The sequence below is a fragment of the Oryzias latipes genome, chromosome 3, assembly GCF_002234675.1.
Source record: "Oryzias latipes chromosome 3, ASM223467v1".
Taxonomy (NCBI): Eukaryota; Metazoa; Chordata; class Actinopteri; order Beloniformes; family Adrianichthyidae; genus Oryzias; species Oryzias latipes.
Genome location: NC_019861.2, coordinates 36,707,364 through 36,724,215, shown reverse-complemented (window position 1 = coordinate 36,724,215; position 16,852 = coordinate 36,707,364). Strand labels below are relative to the sequence as shown.

The following is a 16,852-nucleotide window of genomic DNA, read 5'->3' as shown; positions in this document are numbered from 1 at the left end:
CATCACCACAGGGGCAGAGAGTTTCCCTGTTGCTCGCCAACAATGCCCGAGTTTCCACGACCAGAAGTGTTACGTGATGCAAAAACGGTCTTATTTCCCGGTGCTGCCCATCTACACTGACGAGCAATATGCCCCGCCCTCTGACACCTAAAGCAGATGGGTTTACCTTCCGAGTCGAACCGTGGTTGGACCCCCCCGACCAGCTGTCTGTCCGATCTCTACTGACAAATCTGACACCTTCTTAGCCAAGTCAGTAATTTGTTGCTGTTGCTGCTTCATAAGGCTGATCATTTCTGCATTTGGATCCACAACCGGCTTAGCTGTAACCACGTTTACATTCTGGACCTCCTTTTCCCCCTCAACCTGACACACATCAGCTCTACGTCGGCTGTAAGACGCAGTCGCGTCCCCATCCTCCCACAGCAAAGCTTCTTTTCGTAGGTTGAAAAACGAGATGGCAGAATCCTGGCGGATGATGCGCTTTAACTCCCGTCTCAGAACCGAATCCCGCACATTCTCAGCAAACTGATCCCGCAAGGCAAAATCACTACACCAAGTGTAATTTACTTCACAGCGGTTGATTTCATCAATGATTGCCATGAGCGCGTGTGAGTACTCACGGATCGTTTCCCCGTCACGTTGTTTTCTATCAAAGAAAAGTTTCTGCAGGCGAGTCAACGAAGAAGGTTGTCCATAAATTTCTTTTAGTATCGCCAGCACACAATCCGGGTCGGCCCTTTCTGCAGAAGACCGGTATTTTATTTCCTGCTTGGCCTCGCCCCCAAGATGGTCATATATATACATTGCCTTCTCGCTCTGCTGAAAATGACGGAAACTTAACACCGAGTTAATCTCATCCAGCCATTCATAAAAGTCCGCACACGAACCCCCGGAAAAAGTGCGGCATTTCTTCTCCTTAGGGAGGTAAATGACACAGTCTTTCGGCCCAGTTGATGACGAACCACCTGCTGCTCCGTCCAATTGGGACGCCGCCGCCGAACCAGACCCAGCGGGTGAAGCTTCCTGCTCCCGCAGCTTCTCAGTCAACGCGTCATTCATGTTCCGCAAGGCGTCCATGGTCGCTTTGTCGACAGCTATCCGGTCTTTCAAGGCCTGCAGCTCCGCTCGCAGCTCCTCCATGACGACAGCGGCAAAGGGAATCCCCGGAATCCCGTGATGACGTCAGCCACCGAACACCTGATCCAGCCGCTGCTTTGGTTTACGTGTCAGACTCCGGCCGCCTCCACTCCGTAACGCAACGATCCTGCTCACAGCGCCAAATGTAGCCGGTTCCTTCCGCAGGTGCGTGCCACGACGGCAGAAACAAGAGCGAAGACAATAGAAAGGTTCAAGCCCTTTTATTTTTATATTGTCAAACCAAAGCAGCGGCACAGAGACAGCAACTCCACGACACGACACACCGCAAAACCGGAAACGGCCAAGTGTTACATCCCACACACACACCTGCTCTCCTTATATATTGTATCACGCCCCCCCAAACCAAATCCCCATTGGTCACAGTATTCAGAGATTAGTTAACTTAATGTTAATTTGTTTAAATTAAACTTAATAATAACTATTTCTTTTAAAAGGCTGCTAGAAGTTGAAGCTGGGGTAACTATGGTGCTCTGGGGTTCTGTCCTCTTTTCTCTTCTAATTCTACCTTTCTTCTCTTCTCTATTTTTGATCATCATTCATCATTTAGTTTTCCATGCCTCTGTTTGGTGCAATGATTCATGTATTGTCCCTCTTTCCCTCTTACACCTGGCTGTGGTTCCTGTCTCCGGCTCGACTCGCGCCCCTGACTGTCCCCCCAACCACGGCTGGATGAAGCTCGTCTGCTGGACTTTATATATGTAGTTGTAGATTTAGATAAGTTAATTCTTCTCTATGAGTTCTGGTAAATCGCCTGTCCGTCCTGGGGGAGGATCCCTCCTTCATGTGGGCACCCCTGAGGTTTCTTCATTTTTTCGGGAATCCGTCTTTTTTAGGAGTTTTTCCTTACCGCGAAGGGGGGTCTAAGGGCAGGGATGCCAGTATAGCTTAGTCAGTTTGTTAGTTCATTTTAGAATTTTCCTATTGAACTCTTTGTATTCATGATCCGTTTGAGTTCATGTTTTACTTCGAAGCCCATCAAGACGACTGTTGTTGTGATTTTGGGCTATACAAATAAAATTGAACTGAATTGAAGTATCTTGTTGATTTTATGTGACATCTTACTTTAGAAAAAATCTAAAATCTTCACTATAATGTATCACTACAGCTGGTCTCCTCTGATGGTTCTCTTGTTTGGTCAGATGTGAAAGTTCAGCTGAACTCTGGTTTGGACCAAACAAGAGAACTCTGTTTTCCAGAATCAGGATCTCTGTTAAGCTGTGATTAACAACAACAGGAGAAAGTCTGAAAATGTGTCTCACTGTCAATGTTTCTATTGTCTGAACTTTATCACACTTTTGTTTTCCCCTCAGGATCAGGATTGTTCATTTCATTCTCAATGAGACAAAGATAAACACAGGAGGTGAGTAGGAGCTGCTGTTTTTCAGGTTTATCTTAACCCAGTGTTTTTTAACTTTTTTGAGCCACGGCACACTTTAACCTTGACAAAAATCCTGTGGCACACCAGCATCCAAAATAAAAAAAGGGGAAACTCTATAGTCTGTATTGATCTACAGTCCCTCCACAATCTCACGTGCATTTTTGTGATAATTGTGGCAGAAAAAGCTGGAATTGGCAGCGGATTTTTTTCCCAAAAGATTTAATAAAAGTTAAGTTAGAAAATTACTGTTTGATGTGTGTTTGTTGTTGTTTCAAGACGTCAAAGGAAGACTCATTGTGCGCTGAGACGCTGTCACTTTAACCCAATGCATCATGGGAGATGTAGTGATGTCAGACAGACTCTCGTCTCTGAGCTTCATGGTTTTGTTCACTTGTTCCACGGTCTGACACCAGATTCTGTGGAAAGAAAAAGACAAGCTTTAGATGGTATTTTTGTTAGAACTGAGAGACTTTATGAGCAGAATCAGAACAAGGAAGTGATGATTTTAACCTCTTCTGATTGGTCAGACTGATGACATGTGATTAAACCTCCAAGAATGATTAACAGAGACAGTTTAAGGGGCGGGGCTTTTCCAAAAACAGCTGAAGCTGCAGCTATATTGCATTACCGTCATTCTTATCAAAGTGTCTTTAATAGAATCAAATAAACACAAAGCAAAAAGCATTTTATTATCTTTTATATTCCTTACTACTCAGTGTTTTATCAGGGCCTGTTTGGATGAACACTGAGCTGAAATCCTGGAGATGGAAAATGTTTTTAGATCAGTTATGAGCAGCACACTGGTTGAAAAACACTGTCATAAACACATCATCAGCATAGAAAATGTGCAGCAGTGCAGCATCTTCTCACAGTGATATGTTGTTATTTCTGACAGAAGGTCTGAAGGATCTGATGGATAAAGGCGTGTTTGAAAAACACTTCTGCTTGCCCGAGGTGAGTCTGATCCAGAGAAAACTGCTGCTCTGTGGAAAGTTGAGGCTCTAATGGTTTGAAAAAGAAACTCAGACTTGGATTTGATCCTTAGAGAAGATTGAAGTCTAAACAAGAGTTCCCATCAAACTTGACTTGGATCAGAAACTTCAACTGGGCTCCTCTGAGACTTGTTTTAGTCTCAAACTTTAAGGAGTAAAAATTTGACTTTAAACTCAATAATGACTGTCTTGAAGACTTAACCTTGATCTGAACTTGTGGCTTAAAATTCATCTGAAAAACTAAAGACATGAGTGAAACTCTTGATAAAAGATTTGAGACACGAAAGACTAAAGATTTCTTCATGAGTCTAGTTTAAATGACTAAAACCTTAACTTGTTACTTGGACTCAGAACAAAGAGATAAACGGACCTGAACTTGAAAACTTGACATCTGACTCGAACTGGGAAAGCTGAGACATGACATGTACTTGTTAAAAATCATGAACAAAATATCCTTTTCAGATCTTTTAAAGTTATCACTAAAGAACCGGTTGATGTTCGGACTTTTGTTGAAAATGTACATTTTTTTGTTTACATAAGTGAGGTTAAAGTCATGTGACTTCAGACCACACCCCTACAATGGTCGTTATAAAATGATGGTGTCCTAACACGAGTAACAAAAGAGATTAGATTAAAAATCATTTAAAGCTAAAAGAGGGCTTTTGGTGTGAAAGAAAGATCATTCTAAAAATAAACCAAAACTGAATGGAAAACATAACAGTACTCATGATTGGGATTATTCTCTTTAAGGAAAATCATCAGGAGGAGCTAAAGGATTGGGTGAATTGGAAGAAACCTTTCTATAAACAACCGTTCAAAAAGATCCGGTGAGTCCTCGTCTCCAACTGGGTTTGGATCTTTAACTGTGGTTCTCTTGCAGAGTCCTGACAAACAATCTCATCATTTTGTAGCAGAATTGTTCACTCATCCATCTTCTGTAGCAGGACTGTTCATTACGTTGTTTTGTGGGTAGATCGCAGGCCATCCAAAAATAAATTTACAAAAAAAATATATTTTAAGTCACGTGAGTCACATGAAGAACAGTCAATTGAGCACCCTCTCAATCTTCACTGCACATGCGTGTTTAAAGTCCCCCTACGATAAAAATCATGTTTTTTTATATGTTTTCTTATGAGAGAAACCAATTGTAATACAAATTATTTAATTTTTGCAGTTCTAAGTATTTCTCCTTTTAAATCGCTGTCACTCAAACTATCCCAAAGACGCTCGGTTTGAATTACCGAGCTGTTGTGACGTCACAATGGCCCAGTACTGCATGCTCTGCATGCTGCATGCTCATTGCACAAACTCTCTGATCTGCCAAGAGCTCAGGTGTGAGAGAAGAGAATACGGCAAATTACTGCATTGCCTGCACATATTTTAAGTGCGTCCACATATTTAAAATGAAACTTCAAGTTAAAGTCCCAAATGTGGTCTCTGCATTTGTTTGCATTTCTCTCTGACTGAGTTTGAAGGTTTGCTGTCCTGCATTAACCAGAGAGGGTAAAAATGAAAACAAGAATAAAATCAGGGGATCTTTTTTTATTATTGCCTCAATGTAAATACGAGCAGTGCCTTTGCCCAGTAGCTGGGTCGGGTAGTGTTGGGCGATTTGGTTCAGATGGGTACCAAGTTGTGCTGTGCTGCTGAAATTGCTCTGCTGTCAGACTTTTGCGCTGCACTTGTCGCTCAAATCGTGCTGCAGGACCCGCATCTGCTGCACGAATCACGTTCAGTGTGAACCCAGCTCTACCCCAGCCCGTAATCCTAAAATTAACCCTTCCTTTTGGTCCATGCAGACACGAAAAAAGTTCTGTACTCGCTGCATGGACTTGGAAATTATGTGCGAATAGTCACTTTCTTTCTGGCATTTCATTTTATTTACTGTGTAAATAAATGCTGAGACAGTCAGTCGATGTCGCTTGACCCCCCCCCCCCCCCAGTACTTTTATCTCAACTGGAATCTGTGATTTCATGGAGATTTTGTAAAATTTTTGCATAAAACAAATAAAGTTGGGGGGAAAAACCTGCTCCTCCAAGCAGAGACAGAAATCCCAACTTCCATTAAAAAATAGGAAACCTAGAACAGAATGTAGATGCAACATTATTTTGGGCCTGGACCTTTGCTTAGTCTAAAGGCCTGTTCACACCGGGACGAATTTCGCCGGCGATTTTCGCCGACGTTTAACGCCTCGTGACTAAACAAAGGGGCCCCAATGAGAGTGTGCACACCGACGCGAAAAAACGCCAGGCGTTAAAGCGTCAAAAAAAAAAAACGCCTCGGGTTCGTTTTTTTTTTTCGACGCGTCGCGTCGAAATCTACTCGACCAATGAGAACGGCGCTTTTGCTCACGTGTCTGGAGCTTCTGAAGTTACAGTAAAACACAACTTGGGGGCGCTCAAACACAAAACTGCCTTGCTGAGCACACATACCAGCGAAGAAGATAGACGCCAAGTAGCGTCTACACAGCCGCGAAGCAATAATGACGGACATTCTTAAATATCCTCTTACCAAGTACCAGTTGGAGCTACTGATGCTTGAAATATTCATGTTTTCTTTGTATGATTCTGACAAGCGCGTAAATACTTGCTCTCTTCTTCTGAGTGAAAAGCGACTTTAAGAAGCGTAAAGTTGCGCAGCGCCACCTTGTGTACAGGAGTATTTCTGTTTTACATTAAGCGCCATCTAATGTCAGGGAATGAAATTGCATGTTCACTCCACTCATCGTCAGCGAAAATCGCCTGGGTGTGAACACAAAAAACGTGGCGAAAAACGCTGGCGAATAACGCCTGGCGAATATTCGTCCCGGTGTGTACGGGCCTTTACATAAAAAAACAATCAGGAAGTGTTTGAAGAAACCTTGAAGTCTTTGGTTTACTGACTGTTGTCTTATCCAGACGGCCACAAGAACATCAGGATAGCAGGATAATATTTTATTTTGAACACAGTAAACCCTTGTTTTCCGCGGGGGATACGTTCCAAAAAGAACCCGTGATAGGCAAAATCCGTGAAGTAGAAACCTTTTTTTTTTAACAATTATTATACAATTAAATTCTCTATTATACATTGAAAAGAAGGAACAAACCGTTTTACAGGCTCAAGCATTTGTTTCACAAATGTACTGTCAAATAATAGCTTTAATCATTATTGTGAACAGAAGGCTTCAAATCGCGGAGATTAGCCCCGCCCACTGCGACCCGAGAGTAATTGGATTAAACGGGAGAAAATTTAAAATGATTATTAAAAACATACAAAGTACGGTCGGACAAATAGTGACTCGGGTGTATTTCACTGCTCTTGAGCCGCTGCATCCTGACTCTGCTCTGCAGTGTTTTCTCCCTTTGAAGCCCGCGGTGCAGCTGTGTTTGATCGGGAGAAGAACACAGTGATTGACAGTTGTTGTTGTTGTCGCTCTTTTTTCTATGGGTTATAGAGAAACTCGAAATTGTAAGATGATTTGCACGTATCTGTTGTAAATTTGGTGAGCTGTTTTACCTACGTGTACATATTAAACTGCTACGTTATTGACGCACAGGTAGAGAAGTGGAGTGACCTTTTAGCCAATCGGAATGTAGAACACAATGCACGATGCAAATCCGTGAAGTAGCGAAACCGTGAAAAGTAAACCGTGTTATAGAGAGGGATCACTGTATATACTTTTTAGAAAAAAAAGTCAGAAAAGAAGTGAGAAGAAAAATTGTAGTAAATCTTCGTCCCCATGTCCTATACCAAACCTATTACCACACCCTACATGTACATGTACATCTACACCCTAAAAACGCTTAAAAAAAAGATTAAAACCCCACAGAGGATCACACAACTCACGCTGTGTTAAAGGCCAGAAAATAAAATTTTGTTTTAAGACGGGACTTACAGCATTCCACAGAGGGCGCCGTTCTGACATGAGGAGGCAAAGCGTTCCACATCTTAGGACCGATAACACAGAATGCTCAGTCTCTAGTTTTGAGCCTCGTCATGGGCTCCACACGCTGGAGCCGGCCCTCTGACCTCAGAGTACGTGCTAGTTTATAAATCTAAATGAGGTCAGAGATTAATTTTGGAGCCAGTCCATGTAGAGCTTTAAAAAAACAATAAAATATTAAAATTAATCCTAAAATTAACAGGAAGCCAGTGCAAAGACGCAAGAATGGGTGTGATGTGCTGGATTTTTCGATTCCTTTTAAAAGCCAACCAGACTCTGACGTCCCCCACACAGTTAAGTAAAGGCTGCTACCATTATTTTTAACAATGGGCATGTACAGTTGGCAGTCATCTGCATAAAAATTATATGACAGGCCATGTTTCTTAAAACTTTCACATAAAGGAAGCAGGTATAAAGAAAAGAGTATTGGTCCTAAAATTGAACCCTGGGGGACTCCAGAAAGTAGTGGAGTAGAGGACAAAGTGGAGTCCCCCAGCCTAACCGTAAAGGACTGCTCTGACAGGTAAGATTTATACCAGTTTAGGGCGGCCCTTTACGGTTAGGCTGGGGGGCTTGTTTACATTTTCTAAAACCAAGTTTGATAAATACTTTGCTTTTTCGGCCGTGACAGTATTGGTATTTCCTCCAACTGTTTTCAAGAATTTCATGTGAGACCTGCAGATGATCGTGTTTCCATTTGCGCTCTGCTCTATGGCACAGACGCCGAGCATGATATCATTGAGCCAAGGCTCCTGCCTCCGTGTCTGATGAGTGGCTTTTAATGGAGCAATAAAATCTAAAACGTTACTGCATGTTTAAATAAAAGAATTCATCAACTCTTCTGGGCTCCTGACCGCATGAGGACAGTCGTGAGACTGCATTGATGCAGAGAGGAGGGAATGGCAGCCGTCTCCGTCCTAATGGAGCGACTCAGACAAACGGGACCCAAGACTTTTACATCATGGTGCATATTTAAAGCAAACATAACAGGACTATGGTCCGATAATAAATAAGCACCCACTGAGACATTGTCCTCCGGAAAACCATAACACAAGGTCCAAGGTATGCCCACAGGTTTATCCAGTGACATGCTGTGTTTGATTGAAAGCCTTGACTAAGTCTTAAAAATCTTTAACTCTTAACTTCAAAGGACAGTAAAGATGCACGTTCAGGTCCCCAACAGTCATACTGAGTCAATATATGAGCCTCAAAGTTAGAAAGTTCCCCAATAAAGTTTATGTTGGGCTTTGGTGGGCTGTACACGACAGAACACCATTATTGGGTTTGCCTGATGTAGCTCAAAAAAGCTCAGTTTAAATGAGTAGAAAGACGCTGGTGATCAAATCCTGAGATCAAAACAGTTCTTCAGGACCATGGGTAGGCCTCCGCCAGGACCTGTGGACCATGGAGCATTAATAAAAGTACAGTCTGGAGGTACATGCTCCCAAAAGGCGGCTGACTCACTGGTGTTGATCCACCTTTCAGTCAAAAACAACAAATCCAGTCCCTTGGACTTGAAGAAATCTTTCAGACAAAAGTCTCATTTCCAATAGACCTTGCATTCAGAAGAGTAGATTGGGTTTGCTTTTATTGTCATTATCCATTGTACAATGACCATCGTGATGTCGTCAGCAAATTTGATGATGCTGTTTTCGGCTGGACTGCAGTCATGTGTGTAGACGCAGCACAGCAGGGGGCTTAGCACACAGCCCTGTGGGGCGCCGATGCTCAGTGTGAAGGTGGAGGAGAGGTGGGAGCTGAGTCTCACAGTCTGTGATCGGTTTGTGAGGAAGATGTTAATCCAATTGAATCAGTTAGTTCAAAAGTGGCTAATTTTTCCAAATAGAGATATTATATGTTCTATGGTGGTCCAACACTGTTCCTGTGTGTGTCTCCAGCTCCTGATGGTGGAATAAGTCTCAGTCTGTCTGCTGGAAGCAGTCCTGTATGGTTAGGGCATCATTAGGCCAGACTGTGATGGTCTTTGTGGTGAGCCTGGATTGGCGTATGAGGGGGGTGTAGGCCGGGAAGAGCAAAAGGGAAAGATGGTCTGACTGCCCGAGGTGGGGGAGGGTCATGGCTCTGTATGCATGTTTGATGTTAGTGACGTGATCCAGAGTGTTCTCCCCCCTTGTAGAACACTTCACGTGCTGGTAGAACTTCAGGGAAACAGTCTTTAAGTTGTCCTTATTAAAGTCTCCTGCCACAATATGAACGCCATCGGGGTTAGCCCGCTGCTGTTTGTTTATGGCGTTCAGCAGGAGAGAGAGCGCTGTGTTTACGTTGGCGTCTGGCGGGATCTACACAGCCGTGATGATAACAACAGTCAGCTCTCCTGGAAGAAAAAAAAGGCCAACATCTAAGACATAAACTCGATGTCTAGGAGCAAGGGCACAACGCCCAGACCGCCTCCAGCAGTCTGACTATTGCTTGCAGCCAAACGCCGACAGGAAGAGACGTGCGCAGAGAGAGATACCGCTTGTAGCAGTCAATATAATCCAGAGGAATTGAAGAGGAACACAACATGCCGACTGAGAGTACCAGCCAGGCTTTCAGTTTTACAAGTCGACCAGATCGTACTCCATGGCATTTGCGCTTTTTGGGGATCTGCACCTTGATGCGGAGGAAACAGTCTGGCATATGTGTCGACTGGTAGAATCAGTCTGACGTGGGTTTAGCGCTGTAGAGTATGCATGAGTCATAGTTTCTTCTAATATTTAACAACTCTTCACGATTACAAGAGAGTCAATGGTCCTCGTGAAAAAAGTATAAAACAATGTATTATACAAAAAGCTGAGCAGAGCCAAGCAGCGAACAGCCTCCCCGGCGCCATCTTGGTCATAAAGGTGATCATTTTTATTGTTATTATTATTTTGCAGTTTTTTTCTCTGTTCAATTGTGTTTTCTTCATTTGTGTGTTTTTGGGAGAAGGATAAATGTATTTAGACCACCTTGTTTTATTTTTTATGTTTAAAAAAAAGTTATTTGATGACAATTTTGATTTTAGATTTCACTAATGAAAGTCGTTTTGCTGCCATTTTTGGTCAATTCACATTTTAGCTCATGAATTTTGGAAAGCTTCTTTTCCCATGGAAGTTGTAAATGTGTTTATTCTTTTCTAAAATTTGATCATCTGAGTAAACAACAGCAGATGGTTGACGTGGTCAAACACTTTCCCAACATTTACATAGATACAACAGTTGCCAACATTTTGACAAACTGTCAAAAAGATCAGTTTACTGTGTCCGAAAGCAGAGAGTCTTAGAACTATTTCAGATGAAATGATATGTTATGGTTGAAATCTTTTTGTTTTTGTACAGGAAACACTTTGGGGAGAAGGTGGCCCTGTATTACCTGTGGCAGAGCTGGTACACCACTTTTCTGATTCCAGCTGCTGTTTTGGGCCTTCTGGTGTTCCTGTGTGGCATGGCATTTTTTGACAACAACCCTCTCATGTGAGTCAGATACAGGCGTGTGAATCGGACTCACGCTTTTTGCTGTGAGTAATGCTTGAGGAAATGTTTTATGAGCATTGACAAAATTATCTTTGTTTGTCCTAAAATGTGTGCAAAAATATTCCAAATGGGCCTTACTAACACACTAATACACAGTAATCAAACTACTCTGTCTCACATTACTAAATCCTATAAAGGTCAGGTAACCTTAAATAATCAGATAAAGATAAGAAATGTGGTTGTCCATGCAGTCAGCCTGATTCTGACCACATTAACTGAAAAAAATTTTAGGAATTTTTAAAATTAAATTAAGATTTTAGAATTATTTAGTAAACTGTAACATAACCTATACACCACATCTTAGTATTTGGTTTTTAGAAAGTTTGTGGAAACCTTTCAGCTACTTCTATATATAAATATACAGAAAAAATATATATATAGAGAGAGAGAAGGTGGTTTCTCCTCCAAGCTTGGGTCTGGGAGCTTGAGGGTCCTGCAGGATCTTAGCTGTTCCTGCTCTTTTCTGGACTGAGAGGTCTGAGGTCTTTCCAGGTATCTGTTGTAGCCACTCCTCCAGCTTGGGGCTTACTGCCCCGAGTGCTCCAATTACCACAGGCACCACTGTCACCTTCACTTTCCAGGCTTTCTCCAGTTCTTCTCTGAGTCCCTGGTATTTCTCCAGTTTCTCATGTTCCTTCTTCCTGATGTTCCCATCGCTTGGCACTGCCACATCCACCACAATGGCTTTCCTCCATTGTTAGAGCCATTTTAAGCATTCTGAGACGTTTGTATTGAAATGTAGGTCAACTTTGGAGCCCAGCTGTTCTATTGGCTGAAGAGGTATGACGTAGGTGAGGAGGTTTGTTTTGGGCAGTTAGCGAAGCTGGAGAGCTAGAAAGCGCACTCGTTTTTGACCGTACTTGAAAGTTCTTTTGTTTATATGTTTTTTGTATTTACATTTTTGTAACAACTTTCCTGGGAATTAAACGAAGAACTTGAACTGTGGAAGTTCATTAAAGAAGGACGCGTCAACTATAAGCTGTGACTCTACAGCTTAAGTGTGTATTACAGATATTAGACGGATCCACACTTACATCCTTTATTTATCCTTTGGAGGTGTTTCCCATTCTGACCTTGGGGTTTCCAGTTCATATTCTGCACACATATTCCTGTATATTATTCCAGCCACTTGATTGTGGCGCTCCATGTATGCTTTATCTGCCAGCATCTTACACCCTACAGTTATGTGCTGGATTGTTTCAGGCGCCTCTTTGCACAGCCTACACCTTGGGTCTTGTCTGGTGTGGTAGATCTGAGCCTCTATCGCTCTGGTGCTCAGGGCTTGTTCCTGAGCTGCCAGCCCTTTCTAGCCATTGGTAGGACTTCTTGATATCAGCCACTTCAGTTATGGTCCGGTGGTAAATCCCATGCAGGGGTTTGTCCTCCCATGAGGATCTGCCTAACCCTCAATGCTTCATTCACAGTTTCCAGTAGACTTTCAGTCGGTACATCACTTAACCGTTGTAGCTGGTATCAGGGTTGCCTAGTGTTCATTCTAGACATGATCTTGTCTTTCAGGTCAGTTGCTGCCTCGCTCAGCGTATCTGTGGTTGTTGGGGCCGTGTACCCAATCTCAGTGTGGTATAGCCTCCTCTCTGACTTTTTGTTTTGGCTCTCCCGTGGTATTGCCATTGTACTGTAGCGTTTCAATCTCAAGTTGTGACAGGTGGATGTTCGAGCATTGGGCTACCAGTTGTTTGGCAGTTAGCCTTGATTGTGGGTTTCGAAGCATCCATTCATTACTTGAGTAGTATCATCCTAACAGAGCCTTGTTCTCACATGTAGTCCATTTACGTCTTGTTCCAGTAGCCCACTTTCCATCAGGGTGCTCTGGTCCCCCAGTACCTGACGCAAACCTTGTTTGGCCGGGTGACGTCTGCGCCGGCATGACATGTGGTCATATCACCCTCACTGGGTGTTATTAATAACTCGCCCAAGGACCCTCACTGGGTGATATTAATTGTTATTGCCACATTTCCATGCTAATTGATCAATCTTCCTTGCCATTTCTATTAATTGTTCATTAATTGTTCATTGTTCATTACCCAGCCAGGCACCACTGTCACCTTCACTTTCCAGGCTTTCTCCAGTTCTTCTCTGAGTCCCTGGTATTTCTCCAGTTTTTCATGTTCCTTCTTCCTGATGTTATAATATATATATATATATATATATATATATATATATATATATATATATATATATATATATATATATATATATATATATATATATATATATATATATATATATATTCTCACATCTAGTCCATTTCCGTCTAGCCTGGAAAGTGAAGGTGACAGTGGTGCCTGTGGTAATTGGAGCACTCGGGGCAGTAACCCCCAAGCTGGAGGAGTGGCTACAACAGATACCTGGAAAGACCTCAGACCTCTCAGTCCAGAAAAGAACAGGAACAGCTAAGATACTGCAGGACCCTCAAGCTCCCAGGCCTCTGGTAGAGGACCCCAGCTTGGAGGAGAAACCACCCGCAGAGGGGCGTTTTTATATATATATATATATATATATATATATATATATATATATATATATATATATATATATATATATATATATATATATATATATATATATATTTCCACAAACTTTCTTAAACCTTTGAGTGGATTAAACTAAATGGTTTTATTGCTCAGTAAGATTTAGATAAAGATATGCATCTGTTAAAGTTGCTGAAAACGTCTCCATTCTATCACCATTGTGGCTTTGATGCCGTAGAAGATTTTTTTTCTTAAAAAATCCAATTTTGTTGAATAGACACAAACCACATTCATGTCTGGTTGAATTAAGTTAAAGTTTTCATTCATTGCTTTTAACTTTTAAATGTCGGTCATGTTTAAGTCTGTTACCATGCAGATTTAAAGTCTCATGGCTCATGATGTAAATCTGAAAAGAATCATATAGTCTGTTAACCTATTTTGAATGAAAATGCACGTTTTTTTATTTGTTTTTTAATCTCCAGTGAGGAGGTTTGTGACTCCAACATCACCATGTGTCCTCGTTGTGAGAAAACATGTCCTTTATGGAACCTGAAGGACACTTGCACCTATGCAAAGGTGAATCTGATTGGTTCTTCTGTTGTGTTCCACCAGCATATGTTATAAGAAGCTGATTAATATACAGTGGTGGACAAAATTGTTGGTACCGCTCAGTTAAAGAAAGTCCACAATGCTCACTGAAATGACCTGAAATATTCAAAAGTAACAATAAATTAAAATTTATTGAAAATTAAATAATCAAAATCAGCCATTACTTTTGAGTTGTTGATTAACAGAATTATTTCAAATAACAAACTAGACAAAAACGATTGTACTTCCGTAAAAGACTGAGAACTAATTACCCAGGAGGTCATGATGAACTCAGGTTTGTCCTTTAATTGACATCACAGCTGTTTTCAAACCCATAATCAGTCTGTCTGCCTATTTAAAGGGAGACAAATAGTCACGTTGCTGTTTGGTGAAAAGGTGTGAACCACACTGAACATGGTTAACAGAGCGCCAAGGAGAGAATTGTTCCAGAACATTAGAAACACAATTATAGACAAACATGGTAAAGGTAAAGGCTATAAAACCATCTCTAAGCAGCTTGAAGTTCCTGTGACCACAGTGGTACATATTATTCAGAAGTTTAAGACCCACGGGACAGTAGCCAACCTCCTTGGACGAAGAGGAAGAAGAAAATTGATGACAAATTGAGGAGACGGATAGTTGGAACTGTCTCCAAAGAGCCCAGAACAACCTCCAAAGACATTAAAGGTGAACTCCTAGATCAAGGTACATCAGTGTCAGATGGCACCATTGGTGGTTGTTTGAGTGGACTTCATGGGAGACGACCAAGAAGGACACCACTGTTGAAAGGAAATCATAAAAAAGCAAGACTGGAATTTACAAAAATGCATGTTGACAAGCCACAAAGCTTCTGGGAAAATGTCCTTTGGACAGATGAGACAAAACCAGAGCTTTTTGGTAAGGCCCATCAGCTCTATGTTGGTAGACTCAAAAATGAAGCATCCAACCAAAAGAACACTGTCCCTACTGTGAAACATGGAGGAGGCTCAGTTCTGTTTTGGGGCTGCTTTGCTGCATCTGGCACAGGGGGTCTTGAAATGTGCTGCCTAGTGTCAGAAAGCTTGGTCTCAGTTGCAGGTCATGGCCCATGGGTCTTCCAACAGGACAACGATCCAAAACACACGGCCAAAAACCCAGAAGAATGGCTCAGAGAAAAGCGTTGGACTATTCTGAAGTGGATTCTATGAGCCCAGATCTGAATCCCATTGAACATCAGTGGAAGGAGCTGAAACATGCCATTTGGAGAAGACAGCCGTCAATCCTGAGACAACTGGAGCAGTTTGCTCATGAGGAGTGGGCCAAAATACCTGTGGACAGGTGCAGAAGGCTCATTGACAAATACAGAAACGGTTTCATTGCAGTGATTGCCTCAAAAGGTTGTGCAACAAAATATGAAGTTATGGGAACCGTCATTTTTGTCCAGCCCTATTTCATTATTTATTTATTTATTTATTTTTAAATAATTCTGTTAATCAACAACTCAAAAGTAATGGCTGATTTTGATTATTTAATTTTCAATAAATTTTAATTTTTATTGTTACTTTTGAACGTTTCAAGTCATTTCAGGGAGCATTGTGGACTCTCTTTCTTTAATTGAGGGGTACCAACAATTTTGTCCACCACTGTATCAAAATATGCAGATGACACACACATTTATGCACAAGCTTCCAGGTTGCTGTGATTTAGGAACCATTATAGATAAAAAATTGAAATGTGGGAAGATGCCAGAGAGTCTGACGGGTGCCCAAGAAGAACTATAAAAAGAAGCCTGTTTGGATTGGAACCCAAGCCATCTCATTGTGGTGTAAAACAGCGGACAAGTGAATCCTTGTGAGGTTCACTTCTGCGCTTATTTGTTCGTCCAGGACAATACAATGTTGTGATTGTTCTGATTCTTGAACATTTTCCTCTATCTCTACAAGGTCCAATTTTGAAAAAGTTCAACCATCAAACTGTCTCTGCCAATCAAGTTTGCAGGCTCAAACATAAATAGTCTGTTTTTTTCTCCTACAGATCAGCTATTTGTTTGACAATTCAGCCACAGTGGCTTTTTCCCTTTTCATGGCCTTCTGGGGTAAGTCTTTATTTATTCATTTAAACTTTTTCATCCAGACAAAACAAATTATTTTCAACTGTGGCCTGACACAGTCTCTCAGCGAAACATGTTTGTGGTCATATTCTGATTGTCTGTTTATGGTTTTGTCTTTTGGAATTCTAGCCACTACATTACTGGAGCTTTGGAAGAGATACCGGGCAAAGCAAGTGTCCAAATGGGAAGTTTACGACTGGAATGAGGAAGAGGTTTGGCTCTCTGACCAATTTTATTCAAAATAACGTTTGTTAGGTCAAACTAGGTGAAACTGATGCTACAAGTTATATTAGGTTGAAGTAAATAAAACAAATGTACAAATGTATTAAAGTAAATCCCATTAAAGTTGAGAGAAAATGAATTTAAGTGAGTAAATAAAAAATAAAAGAAAGGAAAAAGGAATTGTAAGTCGTTAGTGGGTGCGGTTCCAATCAAAGTTCCAGCAGTGCGCACCAGAGCTGATTTGGACGAGGTGCATCCGTAGTGCCAGATTAGACGGAGCTTTCCTGGAGAAATTTATGATACGTTTCAATCCATTTCAAAAGCATTAAAATCACAGAGGCAGCCGGTAAGATTCTATAGTAATGCGGGGAATAGTAATGGCAATCCAGTGTGTGCTTCATCGTTGGCGGCCACGTCAGCGCAAATGTTTGTTTAGTCTGTCATTGAATGTTATTTGCTTTTTTTTTTAAATATTTATTTATTGCAGGTGTTCAA

At 41.5% G+C, this 16,852-nt stretch overlaps 1 protein-coding gene across 3 annotated transcripts in view; it reads left to right on the top strand.

The window, feature by feature from the left end:
* Positions 1–16,852, top strand: part of LOC105357636 — a 315,534-nt gene that overhangs the window by 219,267 nt on the left and 79,415 nt on the right. For all 3 annotated transcript variants that reach the window (XM_023953741.1, XM_023953739.1, XM_023953740.1), the window contains 7 exons: positions 2,469–2,518; positions 3,432–3,490; positions 4,279–4,355; positions 10,772–10,906; positions 13,941–14,034; positions 16,060–16,120; positions 16,265–16,347. In XM_023953741.1, the coding sequence (XP_023809509.1) occupies positions 2,469–2,518; positions 3,432–3,490; positions 4,279–4,355; positions 10,772–10,906; positions 13,941–14,034; positions 16,060–16,120; positions 16,265–16,347 (559 nt within the window). The remainder of the gene's footprint in view (positions 1–2,468; positions 2,519–3,431; positions 3,491–4,278; positions 4,356–10,771; positions 10,907–13,940; positions 14,035–16,059; positions 16,121–16,264; positions 16,348–16,852) is intronic.